Raw genomic sequence first — 25,244 nt, forward strand, 5'->3', positions numbered from 1 at the left:
AGCTTGCAAGGTCAAGCAGTTAAGTTTTTATGTTGTTCTATTATTCAAACTAAAACAGTTATTCTACAGAATAAGAGGCTGTCTAAAAATGACATAGTTTACAGAACAAAGGACTATCTAACAATAGCAGAGAATTTAAAAACAGTTTTATACAAGATGGAGGTTGCTATGCTTCAAATATAGTAAACTTCATAAATACCAGCTCCATGGCAAAATTTGTTTCCTTAACAATATCCTGTGATTTAGTTGTTTCGCTAATTGAGATGGTCCTTTCCATTTTCCAAAGTTGTAAGGTTTGTGTGTAATTATCTCACATATGAACAAACTGAGGTTGCTTTTATTTAGGTGGCATTCTATCCAGCTTAAAATGCCAGTATCCCTTATGGTACCAGCCCTCTGCTTAGGAGTTGGAACACCAGAATTGTTTGTCCACTCTTGTCTGGAAAAGAAATGTCTTCATAACTGAGACTTTCCAGGGCCTTGATGTTTCCTCAGGCTTCACTTGTGAATTTCATGGGTGAACTAGGACATGATTTAGGTAAAATAACTTCAATTTTTATATTCATTAGTTTCTCCTGTTAAATTGGACATAAGTGCACAATGTAACTAGACATTGCATCTAAGACTTTTCCATTTATTGCATTCTGGTTGTGTTGTCATGTGGAATTTTGTTTTCCCAAACATTAATAGAAAAGGAAACTTACCCATTGTTTCTCTGAGGAGGAGTTAAGTTCTTCTACAAGTTCAACTGACAAATCAGATGGGGATTCCAGGGAAGGGTAAGTTCTATTTTTCTCTCTCTTCATAAAGTATTTCTATTTGAATTAACCCTAAGTGTATATTTATAGTAGTAGTCAGACCTGTAGTATTGTCATTGCTAACATTATAAATGGTTTTTTATATATGCTAGTGCTAAAAATATCTCTTTTAATGAGCACATCTGATTTTCATTGAGAATTTTATAAATGTTTTCTAATGTTTTTTGGACCCCCTCCTGCCTTCTAGAGAATTCTAGTTATATTTTTAATTATTTAAAGCTGTCCCATAGCTCACCAATGGTATTAATATTTTTAGACTTCTTTTGTTTCATTTTGCATAGGTTCTGTTGCGATATTGTTGAATTATTCTAGCCTTTCTTGCAGGGGTCCTCAAACTTTTTAAAGTGGGGGCCAGATCACGGTCCCTCAGAGAGCTGGAGGGCCGGACTATATGAACTACTAATTCCTACTGTAACACCTCGGCTGCGCTCACTGCCCAAAAAACCTGGCAGGCCGGATCAGACTCCTCTGTGGGCCGCATGTGGCCCGCGGGCTGTAGTTTGAAGACCCCTGTATGGTGTCTGATATGTTAATCCCATCCAGTGTATTTAACATATTGTGCTTTTCTTTTCTTAAAAATATATTTTATTGATTTTTTACAGAGAGGGAGAGAGAGGGATAGAGACTTAGAAACATCGATGAGAGAGAATCATCGATCAACTGCCTCTTGCACACCCCCTACTGGGGATGTGCCCACAACCAAGGTACATGCCCTTGACCGGAATCGAACCCAGGACCTTTCAGTCCACAGGCCAATGCTCTATCCATTGAGCCAAACCGGTTTCGGCCATATTGTGCTTTTCATTTCTAATGTTCACTTTGGGTTTTGTTTTTTTTTGATCCTCATCTGAGGATATGTTTTTATTTATTTTGGAGAGAGAGAGAAACATTGATCAGTTGCCTCCTGTATGTGTCCTGACTGGGATTAAATCCAAAACCTAGGTATGTGCCCTGACCAGGAATGGAACCCGTGATCCTTTGGTGCACAGGATGATACTCCAACCAACTGAGCCACACTGGCCAGGGCTAATTTGGGTCTTTTTAAATATTTTCCATGCCTCTCCTTAATATTTAATACTTTCATTTACTTTGCATATATGGAATATATTTATAATGACTCTATAGTTAATTACTTATAACTAATTATTTATTTACTAATTCTATCGATTCTGGGTCTTTTTCTATTACCTGCTTCTTTTCTTTTCACAAATGTGTGCTATTTTCTTGCTTCTTTGCATGTTTGTTATTTTTGACTGGATTCCAGACATTGCCAATTTTCTCTCATTAGAACATGGTATTTTTATTTCTTTAAATATTCTTGAGCTTTGTACTTGAATGCAGTTAAGTTATTTAGAGATAGTTGGGCAGAACTTGTAGAATTCTGGGGCTTCCTCTTTCCGGCTCTCCCCTTTCCAAGATTCCTCTCTCTCTCTAGTGGCAGTGGCTGTCTTAAACTGTGTCCTTTGGTTCTGCAGGCCAGAAAGACTGAGTTTTCTGTTGTTCATTAGCACCACGGCCTTCCCTTAGGGTAAAAGGTGTTGGCTTCCCTCCAGAATCTGTTCGCAGATTTTGTACATTCTCCAGTGCCTTCCTATAGTTGGCGTCTGTGTTATGTTCAACCTTTATGCTTGTTACCTGTGGAAGGGTCTGTCTGCAGGAGCTTGCTTGGCCATTGGGAAGCAGAACTTCCTAAAGGTTATTTGGCATCTTCTTTCTTTCTTTATTTATTTATTTATTTATTTATTTATTTATTTTTAAAATTCTTGTTTAAAGTATTATATATAGTATTACATATGTCTCCTTTCCCCCATTAATTCTGCCCGGCCACCCCACCCTTGACATCTCATTTTCCAATGAAAGCTTTTCATGAAGCTAATTTAATAATAATAATAAGGGGAATTTCTTTTTTCTAGGAAAGGTCAATCAAGTGAAATGAGTGATTTGGTACAACTGATGACTCAGACCCTAAAATTGGACTCTAAAGAGAGCTGTGAGGATTTCCCAGTGCCTGATCCAGTGTCAGAATTTAAACTTCATCGAAAGTATCGGGACACACTGATACTTCATGGGAAAGTTGCAGAACAGGCAGAGGAACTCCATTTTAAAGAGCTACCTTTAGGTGATCAGTTTATTCTCTTACAGCAAACTGGAGAGCATGTTTATTGGAGAAATGTGTCAAACCAAGGAGCAGCTAATGCTTGCAAATTGTTTTGTCTTTTTATTCTTTCATTTGGATATCTCCATAAAAGGTATATCTTGTTTTATGTAACAGTTGTGTTCCTGAAAAGTTGCATGAAAATTGATTTTTAAAAATAAGTGTAAATAAATACGTGTTTGGAATTTTTCACATGGATTCTCTTCAAATTAGACAGTTGTGTATTTTAAGTTTAGGAAGTATTAATGAGACATAAGGCATACATTCATATATAGTCATACCTTGTTTTATTGTGCTTCACTTTATTACACTTTGCAGATATGAAGTTTTTTACAAATTGAAGGTTTGTGGCAATCTTGCCCTGAGCAAGTCTATTGATGCCATTTTTTTCGACAGGCTCAGTTGATGGTTAGCAATTTTAGCAATAAAGTATTTTTAAATTAAGGTATACACATTGATTTTTTATTTTTAATAATTTTTACTGATTTCAGAGAGGAAGGGATGGGGAGAGAGAGATAGAAACATCAATGATGAGAATCATTGATCAGCTGCCTCCTGCACTCCCCACACTGGGGATCAAGCCTGCAACCTGGATATGTGCCCTTGGCTAGAATAAAACCTGGGACCCTTGAGTTCATAGACCGATGCTCTATCCACTGAGCCAAACCGGCTATGATTTTTTAAAACTTCATTCCTATTACATACTTCATTGACCACAGTATAGTGTAAACATAACTTTTACATGCACTGGGAAAACCAAAAATGTGTGTGACAAACCTGCAATATCTCTGAAGTATGCCTATATACATTTTAGTCATTGAAAATACGTGAAGTCATTAAACTAGACTCTTGTCAAAATGAAAAAGATCTTAACATGACAAGATTGTAAAAAAACAACACATTACGTTCTTCTTACTGCCATCGTGAAAGTACTCATTTTCCCCTGTCTTTGTTGTTACTTTTAAGCTATCATTCCAGGTTCTGAAAAGATCAGAAGAATAGTTGAAATCTTGAGAGCTGATGTAATCCAGGGCCTGGGGATTCAGCTTTTAGAGCAGGTGTATGATCTTTTGGAAGAGGAGGATGAATTAAAAAGAGAGGTGAGTGTCCTATTACTATTCATTAACAGAAGCAAAATTACAGTTATGAAGTAGCAACGAAAGTAATTTTATGGTTGGGGGTCACCACCACATGAGGAACTGTATTAAAGGGCCATGGCATTAGAAAGGTTGAGAACCACTGTTCTATACATATATTATACAGTTGCTTTTAATATCAGTTTAGAATAGAAAGGAGAAGCAATATGCAGGCATGTTGTTTTATTTACACAACTAGAGGCCCGGTGCACGGATTCATGCACTGCTAGGTCCTTGGCCTGCACCCTCTCACAACCCGGGACCCTTTGGGGGATGTTGGACTACTGGTTTTGGTCCAATCCCCGCAGGCCAGGCTGAGGGACCCCACCAGTGCACAAGGCCTCTAGTATGCATATTCCATGTTTCCATGCCTGTGTGTTAAGTATGCCCTCTGGTGGTCAGTACACATCATAGCTACCAGTCAAACGGTTGCTTAGGGTTTTATATATATTTACTAGAGGCTCAATGCACAAAGATTCGTGCAAGAATGGGCCTTCCTTCCCCTGGCTGCCGGCACCACCTTTGCTCTGGCTAGAGCCACCTTTCCACCTTCCTATACTACCCATATACTACCCAGAGGCCCCGAGCAGCTGGGGTGACGTGGAACTGCTTGTGTCATCACCATATGAAAATCGCCCTCCTTTTAGAGTCTGGGGTGTGCCACAGGGCCTAGATTCAAGACCCTGACCACCACCTGCACACACTTTGAAAATGCAGGAGATCCAGATCCAGCTGGCCCCACCCCCGTGAAGCCCTTCCTGGTCGGGGGTGGGGGGTGAACAGTCTCAGCAGTCTCAGGCCCTCCGGCCCATTACTGGGGGGGCATGACCTGAGGTCCTGTCAAGCCCTGCCGGGCAGGGGATGCAGCCCAAGACCCCCTGGCTTGGCATTGGGGCAGGGGGGGCACAGCCTGAGGTCCTCCGTCAACCCTCACTGGGCATAGGGCATGGCCTGAGGAGGGTTCACCCTGTGGTCCCCCAGCAAGCCCCCCCAAGCCCTGCCAGGCGGCCTGAGGTCCCCTATCAAGTCCTGCTGGGCAGGGGCGCAGCTTGAGGTCCCCAGCCTAGAGCTGGGTGAGGGGCGCAGCCTGTCTCCTAGCCCAGAGCCTGGCCGGGGGCGTGGCTTGAGGTCCTTCAAGCCCCACAGGGCGAGGGGGGGTCTGAGGTCCCTGCTGGTGTCCTGGCTAATTTGCCTATTCCTCTATTATATAGATAAATATAGATTCCCTTTATCAGTGTTTTTTGTGTTTTCATATAATTTGAATTATTGCCTGGGGTTTCTTGCTTTCAGCCTGACGAATCCACTTTTAAAGAGGATCTGCTAGCTACAAGTGGTTTTTGTTTTTCTGGAAATTTGACCATTTTTGCAAGATAGCTTTACTGGATATGCAATTGTTGGTTAACATTATTTTTTCTCTGAGCATTTTGAATGTTATCCCATCGCCTTCTGACTGCCATTGTGTATGATGTCAGCTGTTAATGTAATTTGGGTTGCCTTGTAAGTGATGTAATTTTTTCTCTTGCAGCTTTTAACATTTTTCCTTGTCTTGGGCTTTTAGCACAGTAATGTGTCTGTATGTAGATCTCTTCGAGCTGATCCTGCTTGGAGTTTATGAGCTTCCTGCATGTGTAATGTTTCTTTCAATAAATCTGGGAGATTTTCAGCCATTATTTCTTTAAATATTTTTCTACTTCTTTCTCTTCTTTCGCTGATCCATCACACTGGTGATGGTATGTACAAATAGTGTCCCACATTTCCCTGAGACTGTTTGTTTTCTTTTCTCTCTGCCCTGTGGATTACATAATCTCCACGGATATATCTCCAAGCTTCCTTATTCTTTCATTCAAATATACTGTAGAGCCCCTCTGATGAGTTTTTATTTGTTATGCAGTACTTTTTAATTCCAGAATTTCCATTTGGTTCTTTTTATAATTTATTTCTTTATCAATATTCTTTATTTGATATGACATTATAATCATACTTTACTTCTATAATCATGAATTTCTTTAGTTTTTGTGAACATGTTTATAACGGCTATTTTGATGTCTTTTTCTCTTACATCCAATATCTAATTGTTCTTACAGGCAATTTCTCTTCACATGCTTTCTCCCCCTCCTCCCCCAGTGAATGTCATGTTTCTTTGCTGTCTCATAATTTTATTTTGGAAACTGGAAATTTTAGACACCTATATATATAAAAGGCTAAGTGACTGTCCGACTGGTACATATGATGTGCACTGGCAATTTAAAAATAAACGTTAACTCGCTCATGCATGATACATATAAAGCTCTCGCTGGTGCCAATGACATGTTGTTTTCACTTATGATACTGTCTTACATATACTATATTGACATGTCACTTTTTGCAGTAATATAATTACTGCACAAATCTTCGAATTAATTTCCTTTCAATGTGCACGAATCCTTGCACTAGGCCCCTAGTGTTTTTATAATTTTGGTTACTAGCCTCCCTGGAAGTGAGGGTTGTTACTGTTATTTGAATGTTTAGTAACTGGCTGGATTGTTTTAGTGTAGTCTATTTCACCCCTTCCTCCTTCCTCCAGTGTAAAGCCTCTGATATTGCCCCTCAGTGGGTGCAACTTTGGGCATGTCCACAGCCGCCTTGGAACGACAGGGTTTGGGAGCGCTCTCTGGATACTCTCCTTTTCCCTGATCTCACCCGGCTGTTTGCTCTGCTGTTTCCTACAATGTCCTGGGGCATAAACTGTGCTACAGATTGATCAGAATAAAGACTTATATTCAAATTTAGACTCCTTTGAAGGGATAGTTCAAAAGGTCAATGTTTGAGAATGGTTCTGACCCAGGGAACCTCCTCCCAGCTTCTTGTTTGTTTCCATGAAAGTAGCCTACAATTTAACCTGTATATCCAATGAATCTACAATCTCCTTTTTTTTGTTTTGTTTTTTGAGAGAACTTTTAGGCTTGAATTTTTCCATAGTTTGCTTCAAATGAAGTCAGTTCATTTAAGAAAAGATTCCAGGTAAAATATCTGAGCAAAGCTCTGGAGTTGAGGTCTGAGGACAATTAGCATGTTTGTTTCTGAGTGATAACCCCACTTTAAAAGCTCTGTGGGCCTGGCCTGCATGGTTCAGTGGTTGAGCATCAAACAAAGAGGTTCTTCAATTCCCCGTTGGCACATGCCCTGGTTGCAGACTCAGTCTCCAGTAGGGGCCCATCTTTGATGTTTCTATCTCTATCCCTCTCCCTTCCTCTCTAAAAGAAATCAATAAAAACATATTTAGAAAGTAATAATTAAAGCTCTGTGGGTCCTAGCTGGTTTTACTCAAAGGATAAAGCATTGGGCCTGCGGACTTAAGGGTCCCGGATTTGATTTCAGTCAAGGTGACATGCCCGGGTTATGGGCTGTTTCTGGTGGAGGGTGTGCAGGAGCCAGCCAATCTGAGTGTCTCTCATCATTGATGTTTCTGTCTCTCTCCGGAGCTCTCTCTTCCTCTCTGAAATCAATAAAAATATATTTTGAAAAATAAAAAAGTTCTGGAGGGTAAAGGTAGATTAGGACTTCACTATTTTCAGTAGAGCCTCCTTCCTACAAGTCAAGCTGGGTGTAAGGAGGAAACTCCCACCTTTTGGCTGCACTCTTCCAAAACTTATCCTCAACAGGTACTGGGGGCAGGATGAGATAAGGTATTCTGATGTCCTCCCTCATCCATGAGCATAGCCTCTGACTAGGAGCTGGGGAAAAGAGCCCTGTTTTGTTGGCTTCACCAGTCTGATGTACTTTTTGTCTCATTAGGCCTGGGAATGGGGAGGCAGGCAGTTGATCTTAATTCATATAGTACAGATTCTCACTATTCTTTTTTTTTTTTAAATTTATTTTACTGATCTGGGGATGTGCCCGCAACCAAGGTACATGCCCTTGACCAGATTTGAACCCAGGACCTTTCAGTCCACAGGCCGACACTCTATCCACTGAGCCAAACCGGTTTCAGCTTACTGTTCTTATTTTTAGATTATCTTGGGGTGTGGAAAAGTGTCTTTATTTGCTGTATGCCCATAGGGCCATTTTCAGAGATTTTTCCATCTACAGAGCTCCCTGCCACATGTGGAACCAATTAGGATTACATTTTATTGTTACTTCTCCTTTAATATGGAACTATTATCTAGACTTTGTTTTTTACTACCTTGACATTTTTAGAGTATATGCCATCTACTTTATAAAATGCCTGTTTGGATTTGTTTGACATCTTGAGTAGATTCAGATGATGCATTATTGGCAGGAGTATTACAGAAGTGATGTGTCCTCAGTACATTGTATCAGGAGGTCCATATCTGTTTAACACATCAGTTAATTTTAGGCATTTCTTTCAACAGTGTCACGTAGTCAAGTTTTACTTCTATATGTTAATTGGTTATTTGTATTATTTTGTAAATGCCTTTGCTGAATTACATGTGGGATTGCTTTTGTTGTTTTATCAATTCTGATGTTCAATAAAATACTAGTTTTGATTCTAAGAGCTCATATATATTAACATGTTTATATACAGTGTCCCAAAAAATATACATACACAGCTGATAGTTCAGTTTTGAAAATGACATTATTTTAATAAACACTGCCTTTAAAATTATTCAAAGTGTATGTATACTTTTTTTTGGGAACACCATATATATATATATATATATATACACACATACACACAATATATTTTGTTGTGGTTCTCACCCAAGAATGTATTTTCCATTGATTTTTATAAAGAATGGGAGGGAGAGGCAGGGGAGAAACATCAATGTGAGAGACATTGATTGGCTGCTTCCCACATGCACCCCAACTGGGCTCTGGGATTGAGCCTGTAACCTATAATAGGTATGTACCCTTGACTGGGAATTGAACCTATAATCCTTCAGTTTATGGGCTGGCACTCTAACCACAGAGCATACCAGCCAGAGGAGGACATCTGTATATTAATATATTTTGCATGTATGTTGAAAATATTTTCCCTAGCTTATTGTTTGCTTTTTAATTTCTTACAATTTTTGATATTTTGAAGTTCAAACTTTTATGTAAATATACTTAGTATTTACCCATATGATACCCACCTTTGGTATCATTCTTAGTAAAGCTGTTCTAAGATTAGAAAAATATTTTTTTCTACTACATACTGATTTTCTTTTTATGTTTCCCAAATAGGTACGTTTGCAGAAGCATATGGGTGAAAAGTATACGACTTACAGTGTGAAAGCTCGCCAATTGAAATTTTTTGAAGAAAATGTGAATTTTTGAGAATTTAACCTGCTGCCAGAGCTAAAGACTTATATTCAAAAGTTTTTGGCTTAAACAGAAACAAACTTATAATGATGGTTGGAGGCTATTCACCATCTTTATAGCTCTTGGGTGGTTTTTAGTTTTGTTTTTTACTGGAAAAACGTGACAGACCAATGTAATATGAAGCAAAGTCACAACAGAACCTTTGGCTGTCTTATTTTGTGAGGAAAAATCTGTTATAAGACTTTGGTTATTTACTGAGCCTTAAACCACCAATTTTATATCTAGAACTTTATTTTTTTAAGGTACTATTGTAATTAGCCTGAATAAGGACCATATAATATTGGATTGGAAGTTTTATATTATACTGCAGTGATAAAAGCAATAGGAAAAATAAACGACATATGTCCAGTGATACTACTTGTCATTGTTATTACCTTAGGTAGTAGTTGATAAATTATTTTGGGGGAAAATTCAAGATTCCAGGAGTATATTTAAAGAATGTAAAGTTGTTTCTAGTACTTGAGCAAGTGAATTCCTCTTTACATACTGATGGACATTTAACATTGTATTTTCATGTAATATGCACCTTATCTAGGGTATAGAAGAATTGAAACTAAGAGATATTTTGGCTTTGTAAATGAATGTTTTTATATGTGTGTTTTTTAAAATTTTTTTAGATTTCTTCATGAGGGAAAACATTTTTAAAACACTTATTCCTTTTCCAATTAAGCAATTTATAAGTAGAGTTCAGCATATTTCTCTCCTGAAGTTTGTCTTCTCATGTTTCAAATGTATGTTTATGTATTACCTGTTAGTTATTTATGAGGGGGTATTGCCCACCTAGTAAAGGTTTTATAAGTATTGATTAGTAAATTTTCACCTCTGTATTCAGAGACTCTAAAAATGAAATCTGCTCCAAAAATGTTTTTAATTAAAAATGTAGCTTCCCACCTGGCTCGTATGGCTGTGTGGTTGAGTGGCGACACATGAACCAGGAGGTCATGATTTGATTCCTGGTGAAGGTACATGCCCAGACTGTGGGCTCCATCCCCAGTAGGGGGCATGCAGGAGGCAGCTGATTAATGATTTTTCTCATCATTGATGTTTCTCTTTCCTTTTCCCTTACTCTCTTGAAATAAATTAATATTTTTTAAAAAAGGTATCTTCTTTGAATATATATATACACACATAAAATACTCTAATGAAATGTTTCCTTTCCAGTCACTTAACAGACCTTTATTGTTTTGCTAGGTGCTATTCCTGGAGCTGGGAATGCAGTGGTGACTAAAACAATACTCCCTTGTCCTTAAAATGCTCATAGCCTTGTTTCTGAGACCTTTTATTTTTATTTTGAAGGGTTTGTTAGAACTCAACTATAAAACCATCTAGTCCCAATTTGGGGGAGAGGGAGAAGAAAGAGGATACTTGTTAACAGTTTCAACAATAAAGATAAAAAACACATCTAGTCCCAATGCCTAGATGGGGGCAAATCCTTGGTCTTCCTGAGCTATTCATCATTTCTTGCACATTTCAGAAATCTACATTTCTAGAAGTCATTGATTATGATTTCTAACTTATTGATATAAAGTTGTACATATTATTTTCTTAGAATGAAAAAAATCTGCTCCTAACTTTTAAACCACATTTATTATACTGCCTTTTAAAAAACTTGCCTGACTTTTGCTGTATCAAGGTCTTTGATCCTTTTTTTTTAAACTCACAGTCTGGAAGTCATATATCCTGGTATTGAGAAACGGAATATTATCTATAATAACCCTCCATCTCACATAAGATCTTTAGAAAATTTTCTTTTCAGTCTTCTGGAAAATGTAAAAGGAATTTATATCTTCATAGATTTTTCCCTCTGGCCCACCTCAGGTAAAGAATAATGAAATGGCAGAAACCGGTTTGGCTCAATGGGTAGAGCATCAGCCTGCGGACTGAAAGGTCTCGGGTTTGATTCTGGTCAGGGGCACGTGTGTTAGTTGCGGGCATGTCCTCAGTGGGGGGTGTGCAGGAGGCAGGTGATCGATGTTTCTCTCTCATCAATGTTTCTAATTCTCTATTCCTCTCTCTCTAAAAAAAAAAAAAAAATCAATAAAATATATTTTAAAAAATAATAAAATGTTTTCTGCTTAACATCAGCCTTATTTTAGTGGTACTAAAATACTACTACATCACAAATTTACATTTGTAAATTTTTTCATTAGGTGCTTACTGACATTCAGAACTATGAGCTTCTAACTTTGGCTTTTACTAGTAATCTTACTATCAGAACAATGAATAAAAGACTCTTTAGGCATAGACTTGCACTGTGAGTTTTAATTGAAAATATTCAAACAGCTTAATAATGATTTATAAAACTCTGATAATTAAGTTGTACTACCATTTATGAAGCAAGTATTACTTTTGTAGACCTGAAAGAAAGTTTGCATACTTGTATTTTCTGTTCTCCATTTCAGAGAAAGATTACGAAGAGGTCTAAAATATGTACTAGTCAAAGCCCAACTGAGAAGTGAAATATAGAGAGAAAAATATAACAGTTGTACCGTAGCATAGGTGGTTTTTAGCTCTTGTTTGGGTGTGAAAATTTAGCTCATCTCACAGGATACAAAAGCAGGTACAATAATAAAGCTGAATCATGTAAACTCCCAATCAATTATTTTTAGCATGCCTTTTAACTTTCCTTTCCCCTGGTTTCTTGTCTTCTGTGCCTGAATCTTGAACTGGTAACCACTTGAGGGGGTGCCGGCGATAAATGGGCCATGGAGGAAGTGTCAGCTGAGCCAGAACAGAGAAAATGAATCAGTAGTAGCCATTAAAGAGCATTCCGTATAATGCCTGGTTCCCAAATGACTCCTACACTAAAGGTAAAACCAACAACAAAACTGATATTCATGTGAAAAACATGCCAATGCTCACACAAGATACTTTTAAGTGATGCAAGCAAGCTTCACAGTTTACACACATAGGGGAGGGGAGGGAGCAGTGTGAAGATCTTAAAAAAACTTGGCCCAGCTGGTGTGGCTCAGAGGGTGAACGACACCCAAGACTCAGAAAGAGGTTTCCGGTTTGATTCTGGGTCTGGGCACATGTCCGGGTTGCGGGCTCATCCCTAGTGTGGGTATAGCTGATTGATGATGTTCCTGTCTCATCGATGTTTCTCTCTATCCCTTTCCCTCCCCTAAAAAAAAATTAAAAGTATTTTATAAAAATTTCTGCTAAAAAAAAATTAAAAGTATTTTATAAAAATTTCTGCTAGCTTTAACTTTCAGATTATTGCTTGGAGCAGCTGCTAAAATAAATGAGGTGTATCCTTTTTTATGCAGCTTTCCTCATCCGACACTATTTGGCATTCTACTTTTCAAGTGGCAGCAAAGGGTAACATTGATGGAAAAGGATGAGGGAAAAGCTGGTGCTGGTTTTCACTAATAGGTCCAACCAAAACAACCCAATTCAGACAACACAAAGTTGCCACTAATATTCAAACACCCACAGATTTCTTACCAAACACGAAAACACAAATCCAGCCATAACTATATAGACAGTCCATCCGAACTGTTCAGTCACGTACCCGTAGATAAATCCAACTATCTAGAGACAAAGTATATTGAATAGTCAGTCTGGTGGGTAAGAAGAAGGAAAAAAAAAAAAAAAAAAAGATCATGCTAAGTCAATACTTACTGCTGAAAAAAGAATAATTCCCTGAAACATCTGTTCAGCTAGCTTCTGGCCCTTGTAATCCTAAAGGTGAAGGAAAGCAGAGCAGGATTCGTTCCATCACCGAAGAGATACAAATCCCTGCCCTGGTTTCACGGCGTTGGCACCGGGCAACCCAGCGTCAGGGGGTCCCCAAGGGCCTGGGCGAGGAAGAAAAGCGGGGTTTCCCGGGGCAGCGGGAGCATCCTAACGGAGTACGGGCGAGGGGATTCTCGCGGAGGAAGGAAGTGAAGAGCATAAGGTAGGAGTTTGGGCCAGGAGCCGCGATGCAGCGGGCGGGTCTCCCACACGGACTCCGAAGCTGTCAGACCGGCGGGCCGCGAGCGAGGGGGCGGGGGCCGCGGCGGGCCTCACCATCTGCATGGGCAGCGAGCTCAGGTGCTCCAGCATGGCTGGCTGAGGCGTCCGGCAGCGGGGCGAGGGCGTCCGGCGGCGGGGCGAGGGCGTCCGGCGGCGGGGCGAGGGCGGCCGCGCCTCAGGTGCCGAACAACTTGGGGAGTGGTCCCGGGCACGGCAAGGCGAGCCTGTCGATCCGGGAAGAGCAATGGCCGCAGGCCCGGAAGCGGATGTCTCCGACCGACCCGAGGCCCCGCCCCGCTCCATCGCTAGGCGCCAGGCGCTTCCGGGACCCCGCCGCCCTGCCCGCTGAGGGGGTGACCGCGGCGGCCTCGACGAGCCATTGCGCGCCGGGGAACGGTTCGCCGTCGGTGCCGTTGGGCGCTGGGAACCGCGGCCTCGGCTCCCCACACTGTCTTGGGCTGCGCCTCTGAGGCTCAACGGCCGCCGGCGCGCGCTCCGGCGCCATGGCAACGGGCTTTCTGTGGCGAGGACCCCGGCGCCGGGGCTGCCCGGCGGCGCCTGTCAAGCGGGACTCTCGCCGCCCTCGCAGCGGGCGGGCTTGGGCCTTCGGAGCGGCGGGCGGCGCGGAGCCGGCGGGCGGGCAGCCTCGGTCCGCAGGGCGGTGACGCAGGCGCCGGGCGGAGCCTGGGCCGGGCCTGCAGTGGAGCTGAGCTGGCGGGGCGGGGCGGGCCGGGCTCCTCCTCCGGCTGCAGGTAAGTTGGCTGCGAGCGTCCGCAGGGTAGCTGCTTACCCGAACCCAGAGTCTTTCTCTGGGCCCGAGGGGAACCTGTAGAGCGTCACATCCCCCGCACCCCTAGGCGGCCCTTGTGACCCCTAGAATTTAGAAGGGAGTACCCCAGGTTAGAAGAAGGAAATCCCTTCGGAGAGGAGGCCGGGCCCTTGGCTGTCTTTTGCACCGGCGTGGAGAGAGCTCGCACCCTAGATTCTCCAAGCTGGCCTTCCACCGACTGCACCGGGCCCTCCCGGGAGAGACCAGCGCGGGGTTCTCTCTGCTTCTCTTAAGGCCAGGGTCTGTCTCAAAAGCCTAGGCCCCTTCCCACTTTCAGAGAGAAACCGTTCTGCAGAGGCCGGGCCTGTGCGCCCAGCGGGCCCTCCGGCCTCTGTGCGATGCTGCACGGAAGGGAAGGGTCACTGATTGTGGGATTCTCGGCGCTCCCGGGGCAGGTTGGTGCGTGGCCGCCGCCCCTCATGCATGCAGTCAGCGAACATTCACGGTGTCCTTTGTTGTGCCAGGCAGTGGGCCAAGGATGTGGCTGTGACCACCACCTTGCCTTCCTAGCACCAGAGTGTGCCCAGGGAGACAGCCACGTTCCCCAGAAATTCAGGGCAGCAGCCTTTACCCAGAGGGAGGGAGACCGGGGAGGTGTGGGAACTCAGGGGAGGTGCAGCTGAAGTTAGGGTTTGGGGGCTCCCTTACTCCTGAAAGCCAACTAAGCCCTGGCCTGATGAGGTGGGAGAAAATGGCTTAAGGTTTTTTTGTCTTACGTAGAAATAGACATATTCCTCTGCGCTATCCCTCTTTAAATGAACTTAAGAGGGTGGCAGTTGTAGAGACTTTATGGTACAGGTAAGACGGGAAGAGGAAATTGCCTGTCAGGCTCCACTTGAGAGAGATCTCCATGGGAATCCATGCCCTTTCTCATGATTCTCATAAAAGATTGATTTCCCTTTCTGAGCTGAGACCCACTCTTGCTGCCCCTAGATTAGGGGTGTCGAACTCAATCAGAGAAGGGGCCAAAATCTAAAATCCAGCCTAAATCGCGGGCCGAATGGTTTACTGAACAGTCATAAACTGTCATTGTGATGGAAACGCAGCGGAGTGCAGTGATGACAGCGCGGTGCGGGCCACATTGCAAGGCCTGGCGGGACGGATTTGGCCCGTGGGCCTTGTGTTTGACACATGTGCCCTAGATGAATAAGCTCGATCATTCAGCAAGTATTACATGCCTCGTACCATTTGCCAGATGTGATTTTAGATGGAGAGGATAAGCACTTTTCATTGGGGTCGCTTTTCTCCTAGAAGAAATAAACAAATGAAATTTCATAATGTGGGGGCAGCAGGAGGTGGGTAGTAAACTTCCCTGATAGGTTAAGAGGACAGAAAAATGACCGTGGTCTTGGGTGACTTTGATAAGACCAGTTTGAATGGAGCGGTAGGAATAGAAGTTGGTTGGAGAAGGGTAAAGGGAGCAAGAGGAAGTGGAGCTGGGTACTTTACATCCCATCGAGCTGCTACAGTGAGGGGATGCAGAGAAATGGGTTTGAGGGTCAACTGGGGTGAAGGAGTGGTTTCTTTTTTGCTTTCTTCTTTTTAAGTGGAAGATCCTGGAGCATGATAATATGCTGATGGGCGTGATCCAGCAGAGAGAGAAAGAGTTTGCCGAGGCTGCACCAAGGAGGCAGTTATAAGGTAGGTTACAGGCCATCAGTGGAATGGCTTTTCGTGTACATAGTAATGGGGGAAAGCAGAAAGATGAGCACAGCTGCTGAATGGGAGTACTAATGCAGGTAACTAGCAAGTTAAAAAAGAAAAAAGCCTTGCTCTGGCCAGAGTGGCTCAGTTGGAGCATTATCCCCTGTACTGATATATATTGAAAGGTTCAATTCTTGGTCAGGGTACATACCCAGGATGCAGGTTTGTTTGGAAGGCAGCTGGTCAGTGTTTATCTGCTTCTCTCTCCTCCTCCCTTTTTCTCTTCTGAAATCAGTAAGAACATATCCTTATGTGAGGATTTTTTTAAAAAGGAAGTCTTTTGCCCTACTGCCATATTTTTTGGGGTCCTGCCGTGTGTGAGTGCATATGTGTTTTGTGAGTAAGTTGGGAATGTGGACATTTAAAAATTTCTAAACAAAAAATATTAATTTTCACTTTGAATATTACTGATCAAATTGTATATTTCTTTTTTTTTTAATATATATTTTATTGATTTTGTACAGAGAGGAAGGGAGAGAAATAGAGAGTTAGAAACATCCATGAGGGAGAATCATCGATCAGCTGCCTCTTGCACACCCCCTGCTGGGGATATGCTCGCAACCAAGGTACATGCCCTTGACCGGAATCGAACCCGGGACCTTTCAGTCCCCAAGCCGACGCTCTATCCATTGAGCCAAACTGGTTTCGGCCAAATTGTATATTTCTGTATACTCATAACAAAAATATAAGCCATTGGTACACATTCCAGGGTCTGCATGCAGTTTTGTTTTTAGAATGAGTACCTTCTAACCCAAATCAACAAACCCATCAGTAGGAATAGCACCAGGCAAGGAACTAAGACTCAGACATACGCCTTAATAATTGATATTTTTCGAACAGTTAACTGTGTAAGAGTTAGGAGCAGTGGTTTCTGCCATGCCATCAAATACTAGGATTGTTTTTCTTGTGTCTAACCAACTGTAATACCATGTTTCCCCAAAAATAAGATATCCTCCGAAAATAAGACCTAGTGCATAGAAAGATAAGACATCCCCTGAAAATAAGACCTAGCGCAACTTTGGGAGAAAAAAATTAATATAAGACACTGTCTTATTTTCGGGGAAACAGGGTAGCACAACTACATGTGCCTCTCAATTCACACACCACCTGTGACTGTTGCTGGACAGTGTTGAGCTAAATCACTGTCCTTTGTACCATTAACGAGATGAGATTTATTTGAATTTGAGTGAGATAGTTTTCTCCAGGCTTGGTGAAAGTTGGGTCCTAGTAAGCAGATGTTAGAGCTTTGTCTGAGAAACTATACTTTCCAGAGTGGTTAGACCCCAGCTAGTCCTCTTGGTAGAATTTCTTTTTTCATCTGAGATATATAATGTACAAGGTTACCTTATTTTTCCAAGTTATTTGGAAATATTTTATTATGATTGCCATAAAAATTCAGATCCCAAATTGGGTTCTTGGAAACTGTTGCATACCTAGCAGAAGGTATGCAATTCTTGTTCCTGTTTAAATAAAAGTGTTTAGGCATTTTGATGGCCTTTCTTCTGTACCTGCTGAATTTGGGGGCTTCTTTTTGTTTTGTAGGGTTAATAACTGATATTTATGTAAGACAGAAGAGGAAGATGACATTCCGTAAAGGTATGCTCTTTCTACAGGTTATGTTTTTATTCCTGATCACAAGGTAAAGAGATATAATGCAGGCTTTCCCTCTGTGTTTCAGTAAACATCATCATCCTGGTCCTGGCTGTTGTTTTCTTCTTACTGGTTTTGCACCATAATTTCCTTGGCCTGAGCAGTTTGCTAAGGAATGAAGTTTCAGGTATGGGAACCCTTGGCATCTGTGGAGGAGCTGGAGTGAGTCCCACACCCTAAGTTATATCATGGGTGAAAGGAAAAGAAACCTTTCTTAGCTTTACAAAAACTAAAGGCCCTGGGTTAAGGCATGGTGGCACTCACTGTGCTCTGTAGCCTTCCCTTCCCACCTCTTCGGTGCAGTTGTTTGCTAAGAGTTTGATCTGACAAAAGATGCTTTACCAAATCAGAGGTCAGTAAGGAGCCTCTGTGGGTGGCTTCTGTTGGCTCACATTTCAGCGGAGCAGCCTCAGAAGGTGGGCCAGTGAGTGTCCTAGGTGTCTCATGCCAGCTGTGTCACTAGAGCAGCGGTCACCAGCCTTTTGGACCTCACTGATCACTAGTCTGCAGACCACCAGTTGGCAACCACTGCACTAGAGGTCAGTCAGTCTGGTTACCTCCCTTCTCCTGATACTTTCCTATAACCTGTGAACTGTATCAGCAGGACTCTAATAGTAAAACAAAACTGATCTTAAAAATCACTTTATTATATAACTCCATTGCTAGATATTAAAAATTAGTTGTTTATACTGTTCTGCCTTGGTATTGAGGCATGTTTGAAGCTTGAGTATTCGTTAAAAATCAATTTTGGATTGCCACATGCCATAGTTGACCAGAGCAAGAAAAAACTAATAGCTTTCCTGAGTGTTCTGACAGCATGTCTTATAACAGTGTGTATATAAGTGAGTATGTATTTATATGAATATATATGTGTGTGTGTATATATTGTATTATTTCCCATATGAACTATAACCTACTTTTGCCCACCCCTGTATGTACGTAAAGTAATGCCTGCTTCTCATAGGAACTTTTATAAAAAAGAAAATAGCACTCAAGCTCCATGAGGGCATTTTGTTTACCGCTTTATCTCCTGTGCCTCTAAGTGACAGCTGATATGTAGGAGGTGTCAATAAAATATCCATTGACTAAATGATCAATGCCTAGAGATAATTATTATTAAAATTTTAACTTAGTACCTTCCAGGACACCCCCCCCCATTTTTTCTGTATAGTTGAATTTATACTATAATATATATAAATTTGCATATGACATGTTTTTCCTCATGATTATATCCTAAGTATGTTACCATGGCAGTGGAAACTTCATATGTAACTTTATTATTTTCTTTAATTATCTTGGTTAATTCTCTCCTGAGGATAGAGTGAGAGGATGAGAGACAGAAAAACATCAGTGGGAGAGAGATAGATTGGTTGCCTCCTCTACACAATGCAACCAGGGCCAGGGATTGAGCCTGCAACTGAGGTCTGACCCTTGACCAGAATCGAACCCGGGATCCTTCAGTCCACAACTGACACTCTATCCACTGAGCCAAACCAACCAGAGTTCATATGTAATTTAATACCACATAGTTTATTTGTTTCCATAGGAAAGTCTTTTGGTACAATGACTTTCTGATTTTTAAAAAAAATAATTTTTGTTCTTGTGATCAGAACTTTTTAAAAAAAATATTGATTTCCGAGAGGAAGGGAGAGGGAGATAGAAACATCAGTGATGAGAGAATCATTGATCGGCTGCCTCCTACACACCCAGTACTGGGGATCGAGCCCACAATCCAGTCATATGCCCTTGACCAGAATCAAATCCACGACTCTTCAGTCCATAGGCCAACGCTCCATCCACTGAGCAAAGCCAGCTAGGCTGACTTGCTGATTTTTTTATGGCAACCCCACAATAAGAATTACATATAGCACAAACATATACGTGTGTGTGCTGATTGTCTATCCTTCTTTCATGATGGTAGAGATTTAGATTTGTCTTTTATTCATGGCCATAACCCCAATGCCTGGATATTGCCTGGCACATAGTAGGCACCGAGTGTTAAATGAATAAATATATTATGAAAGGCAAAAAGGTTAACAAAACAGTATGTGCAGTTGCTTTGTGGGATATACTCTGATATATATTTTTTCCCATTCTGATATTTTCTTTTTATTATTTTATTGATTTTTTTATAGAGAGAAAGAGAGAGGGATAGAGAGTTAGAAACATCGATGAGAGAGAAATACAAATCAGCTGCCTCTTGCACACCCCCTACTGGGGATGTGCCCACAACCAACGTACATGCCCTTGACCGGAATCGATCCTGGGACCTTTCAGTCCTCAGGCCGACGCTCTATCCACTGAGCCATACCGGTTTCGGCCCATTCTGATATTTTCTAATTCAATGTACTGTTCCAATTCGGGAACCGTTTTCCATTCAAATTCTGATCATGACCCTCTAAATTGATTTCATGCCTACTTATGGGTCATGATTCATAGTGTGAAAAACTTTGTTTCTAAGTTTTCACAATTGTAAATAAAATCGTGGCTTTTGATTACCTCTCAGATTATGTCCTTGAGAGGCAAAAGGAATTACATACTGTGAGTCAAAGGCCATGTACCTATTTAAGGCTCTTGGTACAAATTGCCAAAAATTGCTAGAAAAATTCTGTTCTATTCCCATCAGTTGTGTATAATTTTGTTGACCTGGGTGTTTGTTTTTCAATGCTGCTTCTGTTTTTCCAAAAACCTATATAGGAAAACATAATTTCTGGGCTGTATATTCACATTGTAATGGGAATGAGGTAAATAAGCATCAGAGTCCTTACCTGTTTTCATGTCTAGTGCTCTTTGTCAATGCCTCATGAGGTTGTGTTTGTATTACAGGACCTTTCTTATATTTTCTTTGCAGATTCAGGAATTGTGGGGCTTCAGCCCATAGACTTTATCCCAAATGCTCCCCATGATGCTGTAGATGGGAGACAAGAGGAGGTTCCTGTGGTCATTGCTGCATCTGAAGATAGGCTCGGGGGGACCATTGCAGCCATAAACAGCATCCAGCACAACACTCGCTCCAATGTCATTTTCTACATTGTTACGCTCAATCATACAGCAGACCATCTCCGGTGAGCTCTGTTTGCCTGGTGATTCTTCTAGAGAATGCTTTATAAGTATATATTTTCTCTACACAATTGAGATTATACCACATAGAAGTTGCACATGACAAGTTTTCCCAGGTGATTATATCATAAGCATGTCCCCATGATATCAGAAACAATGTAAAGAATTTTTACTAAGATGTAAATCAACTGAGCCACTATGTATACTGTTAACTCAAGTGGTATTTTTTTAGTAATTTTCTCAATGCAGGAAGTAATATGTTGATTTACATTCTGTTACAAGTTTCTTATCTCATGAAACATGCTCTGAGTATTTCTGGTCTAGAGTAGGAAGGGAAGTGGGAGCGATGGCAAGGTATTGTGAAGTGAGCACAGGCACTGATACAAATTCTGGCCCAGAGTGATTGGGGAACGTTACCTAACCCTTTGAAACCCTCATCTCTAAATAGGGGATGAAAATATTCCACTTAGAGGATTATTGTGTCAAGTAAATGAGAAAAAATATTAAAAAAATACCTAGTACATAATCGCTCAGTAAATGGTTATTCATTATTGTAGTGATTAATAATAGAAACCCAATCTGAGTGACAGTTGCATCCATGCTTTGAATTAATGTTCCAAGATTTATTCCAAGAAACATCTGGTATAACACGTTAATACCCTGTCTCCCCAAAAATAAGACAGTGTCTTATATTAATTTTTTCTCCCAAAGTTGTGCTAGGTCTTATTTTCAGGGGATGTCTTATCTTTCCATGTGCTAGGTCTTATTTTCGTAGGATGTCTTATTTTTGGGGAAACACAGTAGTTGTCAAAGTTCTAAAACATTTCTGTCCTTGTAGCTTTCTCCATGTTTCATGCAAGTTATTTTTCGATTTTGAAAACTCAGAAAAACATTTAGACTTCAGATAACATTGTGTCCACGAAGTGCTGAATTGAAATGGACCTAAGAAAAGGATGCAATACTTTCCTCACAGGCAGTACATTAGACTAGGGTGGAAGAATTATGTAGTCATTACAGTGAATCACTGCCTGTAGATTAGCTAATTACCAGCTTTGTTGATAATTACCTTTTACTGCCATCCCACTTTGATTCATTTTCTTCACCCATGTATTTGATCCATGTGGTGATCGGATGTTCTCAATTCCATAGGGAGTTCTTCTACAATAGTTTAGTTTCAGAAGTGATAAAAATTGTGAGCCTGGTGGAGAATCTTGGCTCAGGGAGGGACTTTGGTGGGAAGTCTTCAGATGTGGAAATTGAGGCTCAGAGAAGTGAAGAGGTTGAAAGCACCTATTGGTCCCTAGGGTTTCTCTTTTGAAGGCACAAAAAGATAAGGCTGTGGTTTGGGGACATGGTTATTTAAAACTGAAATTTTGGCACTTCATTTTCATTAGGTCTTGGCTCAGCAGCAGTATTCTGAAAAGCATCAGGTACAAAATTGTGAATTTTGACACTAAACTTTTGGAAGGGAAAGTAAAGGAGGAACCGGACCAAGGGGAATCCGTAAAACCAGTGAGTTCCATTCATCTTTGTCTAAGAGTCTTAGGAAATGATTGAGTGTATGGATGCAAGTCATTTCCTGGGACCAAGCCTGGGCGATTCTAAGTGGCCTTTGGCTGTCTTGGTCAGGGGCACCGAGAGCATTCTGGGAGATTCTAGTAAATGAAATGTGCATACAGCCATTCGTTGAGTCCTATGCCAACCTCTCCTTTTTCTTCCCCAGTTAACCTTTGCAAGGTTCTACTTGCCTATTCTAGTTCCCAGCGCAAAGAAGGCTATATACATGGATGATGATGTGATTGTGCAAGGTACTAAAGGATGTTTCACTCATTAGTGCTATTCTGTCTGTAGTTGTTGTCTTATATATAGTATCCTTATTAAGATCATCCTCTTAAGTATTGGAAAGAATAGGTTATCTTGAGAAAATTAGTAATAATCTATATCTTATCTACTTCAGGTGATATCTTTGCACTGTACAATACACCACTGAAGCCAGGACATGCAGCTGCATTTTCAGAAGATTGTGATTCAGCCTCTACTAAAGCTGTCATTCGCGGAGCAGGGAACCAGGTAAAGTGCTCATTGGAACCCTTGTAGGCACTCCCTTCCCTACGAAGCAGGTAATGGGGAGAGGCAGCAAAATCTGGGAACTTTTTTTTTAAAAATATATTTTTATTGATATTTCACAGAGAGGAGGAAGGGGAGAGATAGCTAGAAACGTCAATGAGAGAGAAACATCGACCAGTTGCCTCTTGCACGCCCCCCTCCCCCCCACACACACTGGGGATGTGCCCCCCCACACACACACTGGGGATGTGCCCACAACCAATGCACATGCCCTTGACTGGAATCAAACCTGGGACCTTTCAGTCCGCAGACCGACGCTCCACCGAGCGAAACCGGCTTCGGCTGGGAATTCTTGTTGCTGCATTTTATATTCCCCAATTATTCCATCCCAAAACTCAAGCCTGTTTTTCTATAGATAGGTTATTCTTCTTGAACAAGTGACTTGTTTCTAATTTCCTATTGTGCCTAACTTAGAATCACAAATGTCACTTATTTATTTGTAGACCCCTTCGTAATTCTCTAAGAAGTCATAGGTTTTAAATACACAACTCTTCTATTGTATTTACTGGCTGTCAAATTATAGCCACGTTCTGCATAACTGTTTCACATATCCAACAGTGGTCCCAATAAGATTATAATGGAAAAATTCCTATTGCCTAGTGAGCTTGTAGTTGTCATAATGTAAAGCACAATGTATTATGTGTTTGCGGTGATGCTGATAAACCTACTATGCACATTGTAAGTATAGCACAATCGTGAACAATACATAATACTTGGTAATAAACAACTTTACTACTGATTTATGTACTTACTATATACTTATACTTGTTCTATGAATAAAAATGTTTGCTGCCTTGGCCAGTGTGACTTAGTTGGTTGGACATTGTCCTGTGCACTGAAAGGTTGCAGGTTTGATTCCAGGTTTTGGATTCTATCCCCAGTAGGAAGTATGCAGGAGGCAGCCAATCTATGTTTCTCTTCCTTCCTTTCTATAAAAAGATTTGCTGTGAGATACTATGCCATTACACCTGCAATAGTCTCATACATCTCCTGTTTACTGTGTCATTTTTAATTTTCGGAGAAGGGAGGAAACATCAATGTAAGAGTGGAACATTGATAGGCTGCCTCCTGCATAGCCCTTACTGGGGATTGAGCCTGTAATCCTGACCCAAAATTAAACAACATTTAGGAGTTGGAGTTGACACCCAACCAACTGAGCCACACCAGCCAGGCCAACTGGATCATTTCTTCTTGTGCTTGATTTAATCTTGTGTTGTTTTGTATAGTAACATGCTCTACAGGCTTAGGCCTGGGAGCATGAGGCTATATGCACAGCCTAGGTGTAAAGGCCACTTCATCTAGGTTTGGGTTAAATGCATGCTATCAATGTTCACACAATGATTTCACCCAACCAAGTACTTCTCGGGACATATCTAAATCATTAAGCAGTGCATGGCTGTATATATTTACTGTTTGAAGCAGTGAACACACTATATATCCCATTTGTTTTTAGTACAATTACATTGGATATCTTGACTATAAAAAGGAAAGAATCCGTAAGCTTTCCATGAAAGCCAGCACCTGCTCATTTAATCCTGGAGTTTTTGTTGCAAACTTGACAGAATGGAAAAGACAGAATATAACCAACCAGCTGGAAAAATGGATGAAACTCAATGCAGAGTAAGTATAAAACTGCCCTAGCTGTATTTCAACAGGAATTGGTCATGATTCTTCACTAAACAGCTCCCATTTATCTGTCCCAAGAGAGGGACTGTACAGCAGGACACTGGCTGGCAGCATTACAACACCTCCTCTGTTGATCGTATTTTATCAACAGCACTCTACCATCGACCCCATGTGGAACGTGCGCCACCTTGGTAAGCAGAATTAACAAAAGGCCTAAGCTAGTAAGGAATTAAGTATCTAAAGGACTACCCTCAGGGATGGGATATATTGTTTCCTTTTAAGTTTTCTCCAGTTTGATGTGGCATTGTCATGTCTGACCAGTACAATCATTTGGCTTTCTCTCTCAACAAGGCTCCAGTGCTGGAAAACGATACTCGCCCCAGTTTGTAAAAGCTGCCAAATTACTGCATTGGAATGGGCACTTTAAGCCATGGGGAAGAACTGCTTCATATACTGATGTCTGGGAAAAATGGTACATTCCTGACCCAACAGGCAAATTCAGCCTTATCAGAAGACATACAGAGATCTCAAACACAAAGTAAAATATACTTTATGCTATAAGCATTTCTCAGGAAATCCTGGAAGATAGTATGTGTGGGAAGTAATTGTGGCAACCCTGGAAAAGGAACATTTCGACTCCATCTGCCTTACCAAGTGTTTGCAGTACTGAATAACCAGAGGTGAATGGACTGCTAATAGCTGGCACAGCTAGTTAAACACTGCGTGCTGCTTGGTTTTACATTTGTAACCTGTGGCCTGATCTATAAATAAAGTGAAACCTACATTTTTCAGTAGGTATCTGACTTTTTGCATCCAGGTAAATAATTCTACCCATTCAGTATGCAAGAGATGAATTGTCTTTTTATGGAATTCAG

The 25,244-nt window shown here is 41.2% G+C and overlaps 3 protein-coding genes across 14 annotated transcripts in view; 2 read left to right on the forward strand and 1 right to left on the reverse strand.

Moving 5' to 3' along the window:
* Window positions 1-10,757, forward strand: part of NEK4 (NIMA related kinase 4) — a 29,411-nt gene extending 18,654 nt beyond the window's left edge. For 5 of the 8 annotated variants that reach the window (XM_045579083.1, XM_036430918.2, XM_036430922.2 and 2 more), the window contains 4 exons: window positions 691-779; window positions 2,732-2,937; window positions 3,940-4,073; window positions 9,276-10,757. In XM_045579083.1, coding sequence (XP_045435039.1) covers window positions 691-779; window positions 2,732-2,937; window positions 3,940-4,073; window positions 9,276-9,368 — 522 coding nt within the window. In that variant the 3' untranslated portion in view covers window positions 9,369-10,757. Of the gene's footprint in view, window positions 1-690; window positions 780-2,731; window positions 3,068-3,939; window positions 4,074-9,275 lie in introns of all 8 variants that reach the window. The other 3 variants (XR_004986784.2, XM_036430920.2, XM_036430921.2) reach the window with 3 other exon arrangements.
* An 898-nt stretch (window positions 10,758-11,655) lies between these two features.
* SPCS1 (signal peptidase complex subunit 1) lies at window positions 11,656-14,623 on the reverse strand. The gene is made up of 5 exons (XM_045579632.1): window positions 14,474-14,623; window positions 13,428-13,931; window positions 13,038-13,097; window positions 12,861-12,947; window positions 11,656-12,134 (listed from the first exon to the last, which is right to left on the reverse strand). The coding sequence occupies exons 1-5, from the start codon at window positions 14,621-14,623 to the stop codon at window positions 12,009-12,011; spliced, it is 927 nt and encodes a 308-aa protein (XP_045435588.1). The 3' UTR covers window positions 11,656-12,008.
* GLT8D1 (glycosyltransferase 8 domain containing 1) lies at window positions 13,925-25,169 on the forward strand. 5 transcript variants are annotated; one of them, XM_045579088.1, is made up of 11 exons: window positions 14,023-14,125; window positions 15,750-15,843; window positions 17,449-17,502; window positions 17,585-17,683; window positions 20,408-20,621; window positions 22,011-22,128; window positions 22,340-22,424; window positions 22,574-22,686; window positions 24,197-24,363; window positions 24,448-24,560; window positions 24,721-25,169. In XM_045579088.1, exons 3-11 carry the CDS (start codon window positions 17,487-17,489, stop codon window positions 24,909-24,911), a joined length of 1,116 nt encoding a protein of 371 aa, XP_045435044.1. In that variant the 5' UTR covers window positions 14,023-14,125; window positions 15,750-15,843; window positions 17,449-17,486; the 3' UTR covers window positions 24,912-25,169. The 5 variants fall into 5 exon arrangements, with proteins under 5 accessions (XP_036286820.1, XP_045435044.1, XP_036286819.1 ...); XM_036430927.2 differs by lacking the exon at window positions 15,750-15,843 and having other exon boundaries at window positions 13,925-14,125; XM_036430926.2 differs by lacking the exons at window positions 14,023-14,125; window positions 15,750-15,843 and adding an exon at window positions 14,210-14,232.
* The last annotated feature ends 75 nt before the right edge of the window (window positions 25,170-25,244 follow it).

The sequence above is a fragment of the Pipistrellus kuhlii genome, unplaced genomic scaffold (genome assembly GCF_014108245.1).
Source record: "Pipistrellus kuhlii isolate mPipKuh1 unplaced genomic scaffold, mPipKuh1.p scaffold_m20_p_11, whole genome shotgun sequence".
In the NCBI taxonomy this organism is placed as follows: domain Eukaryota; kingdom Metazoa; phylum Chordata; class Mammalia; order Chiroptera; family Vespertilionidae; genus Pipistrellus; species Pipistrellus kuhlii.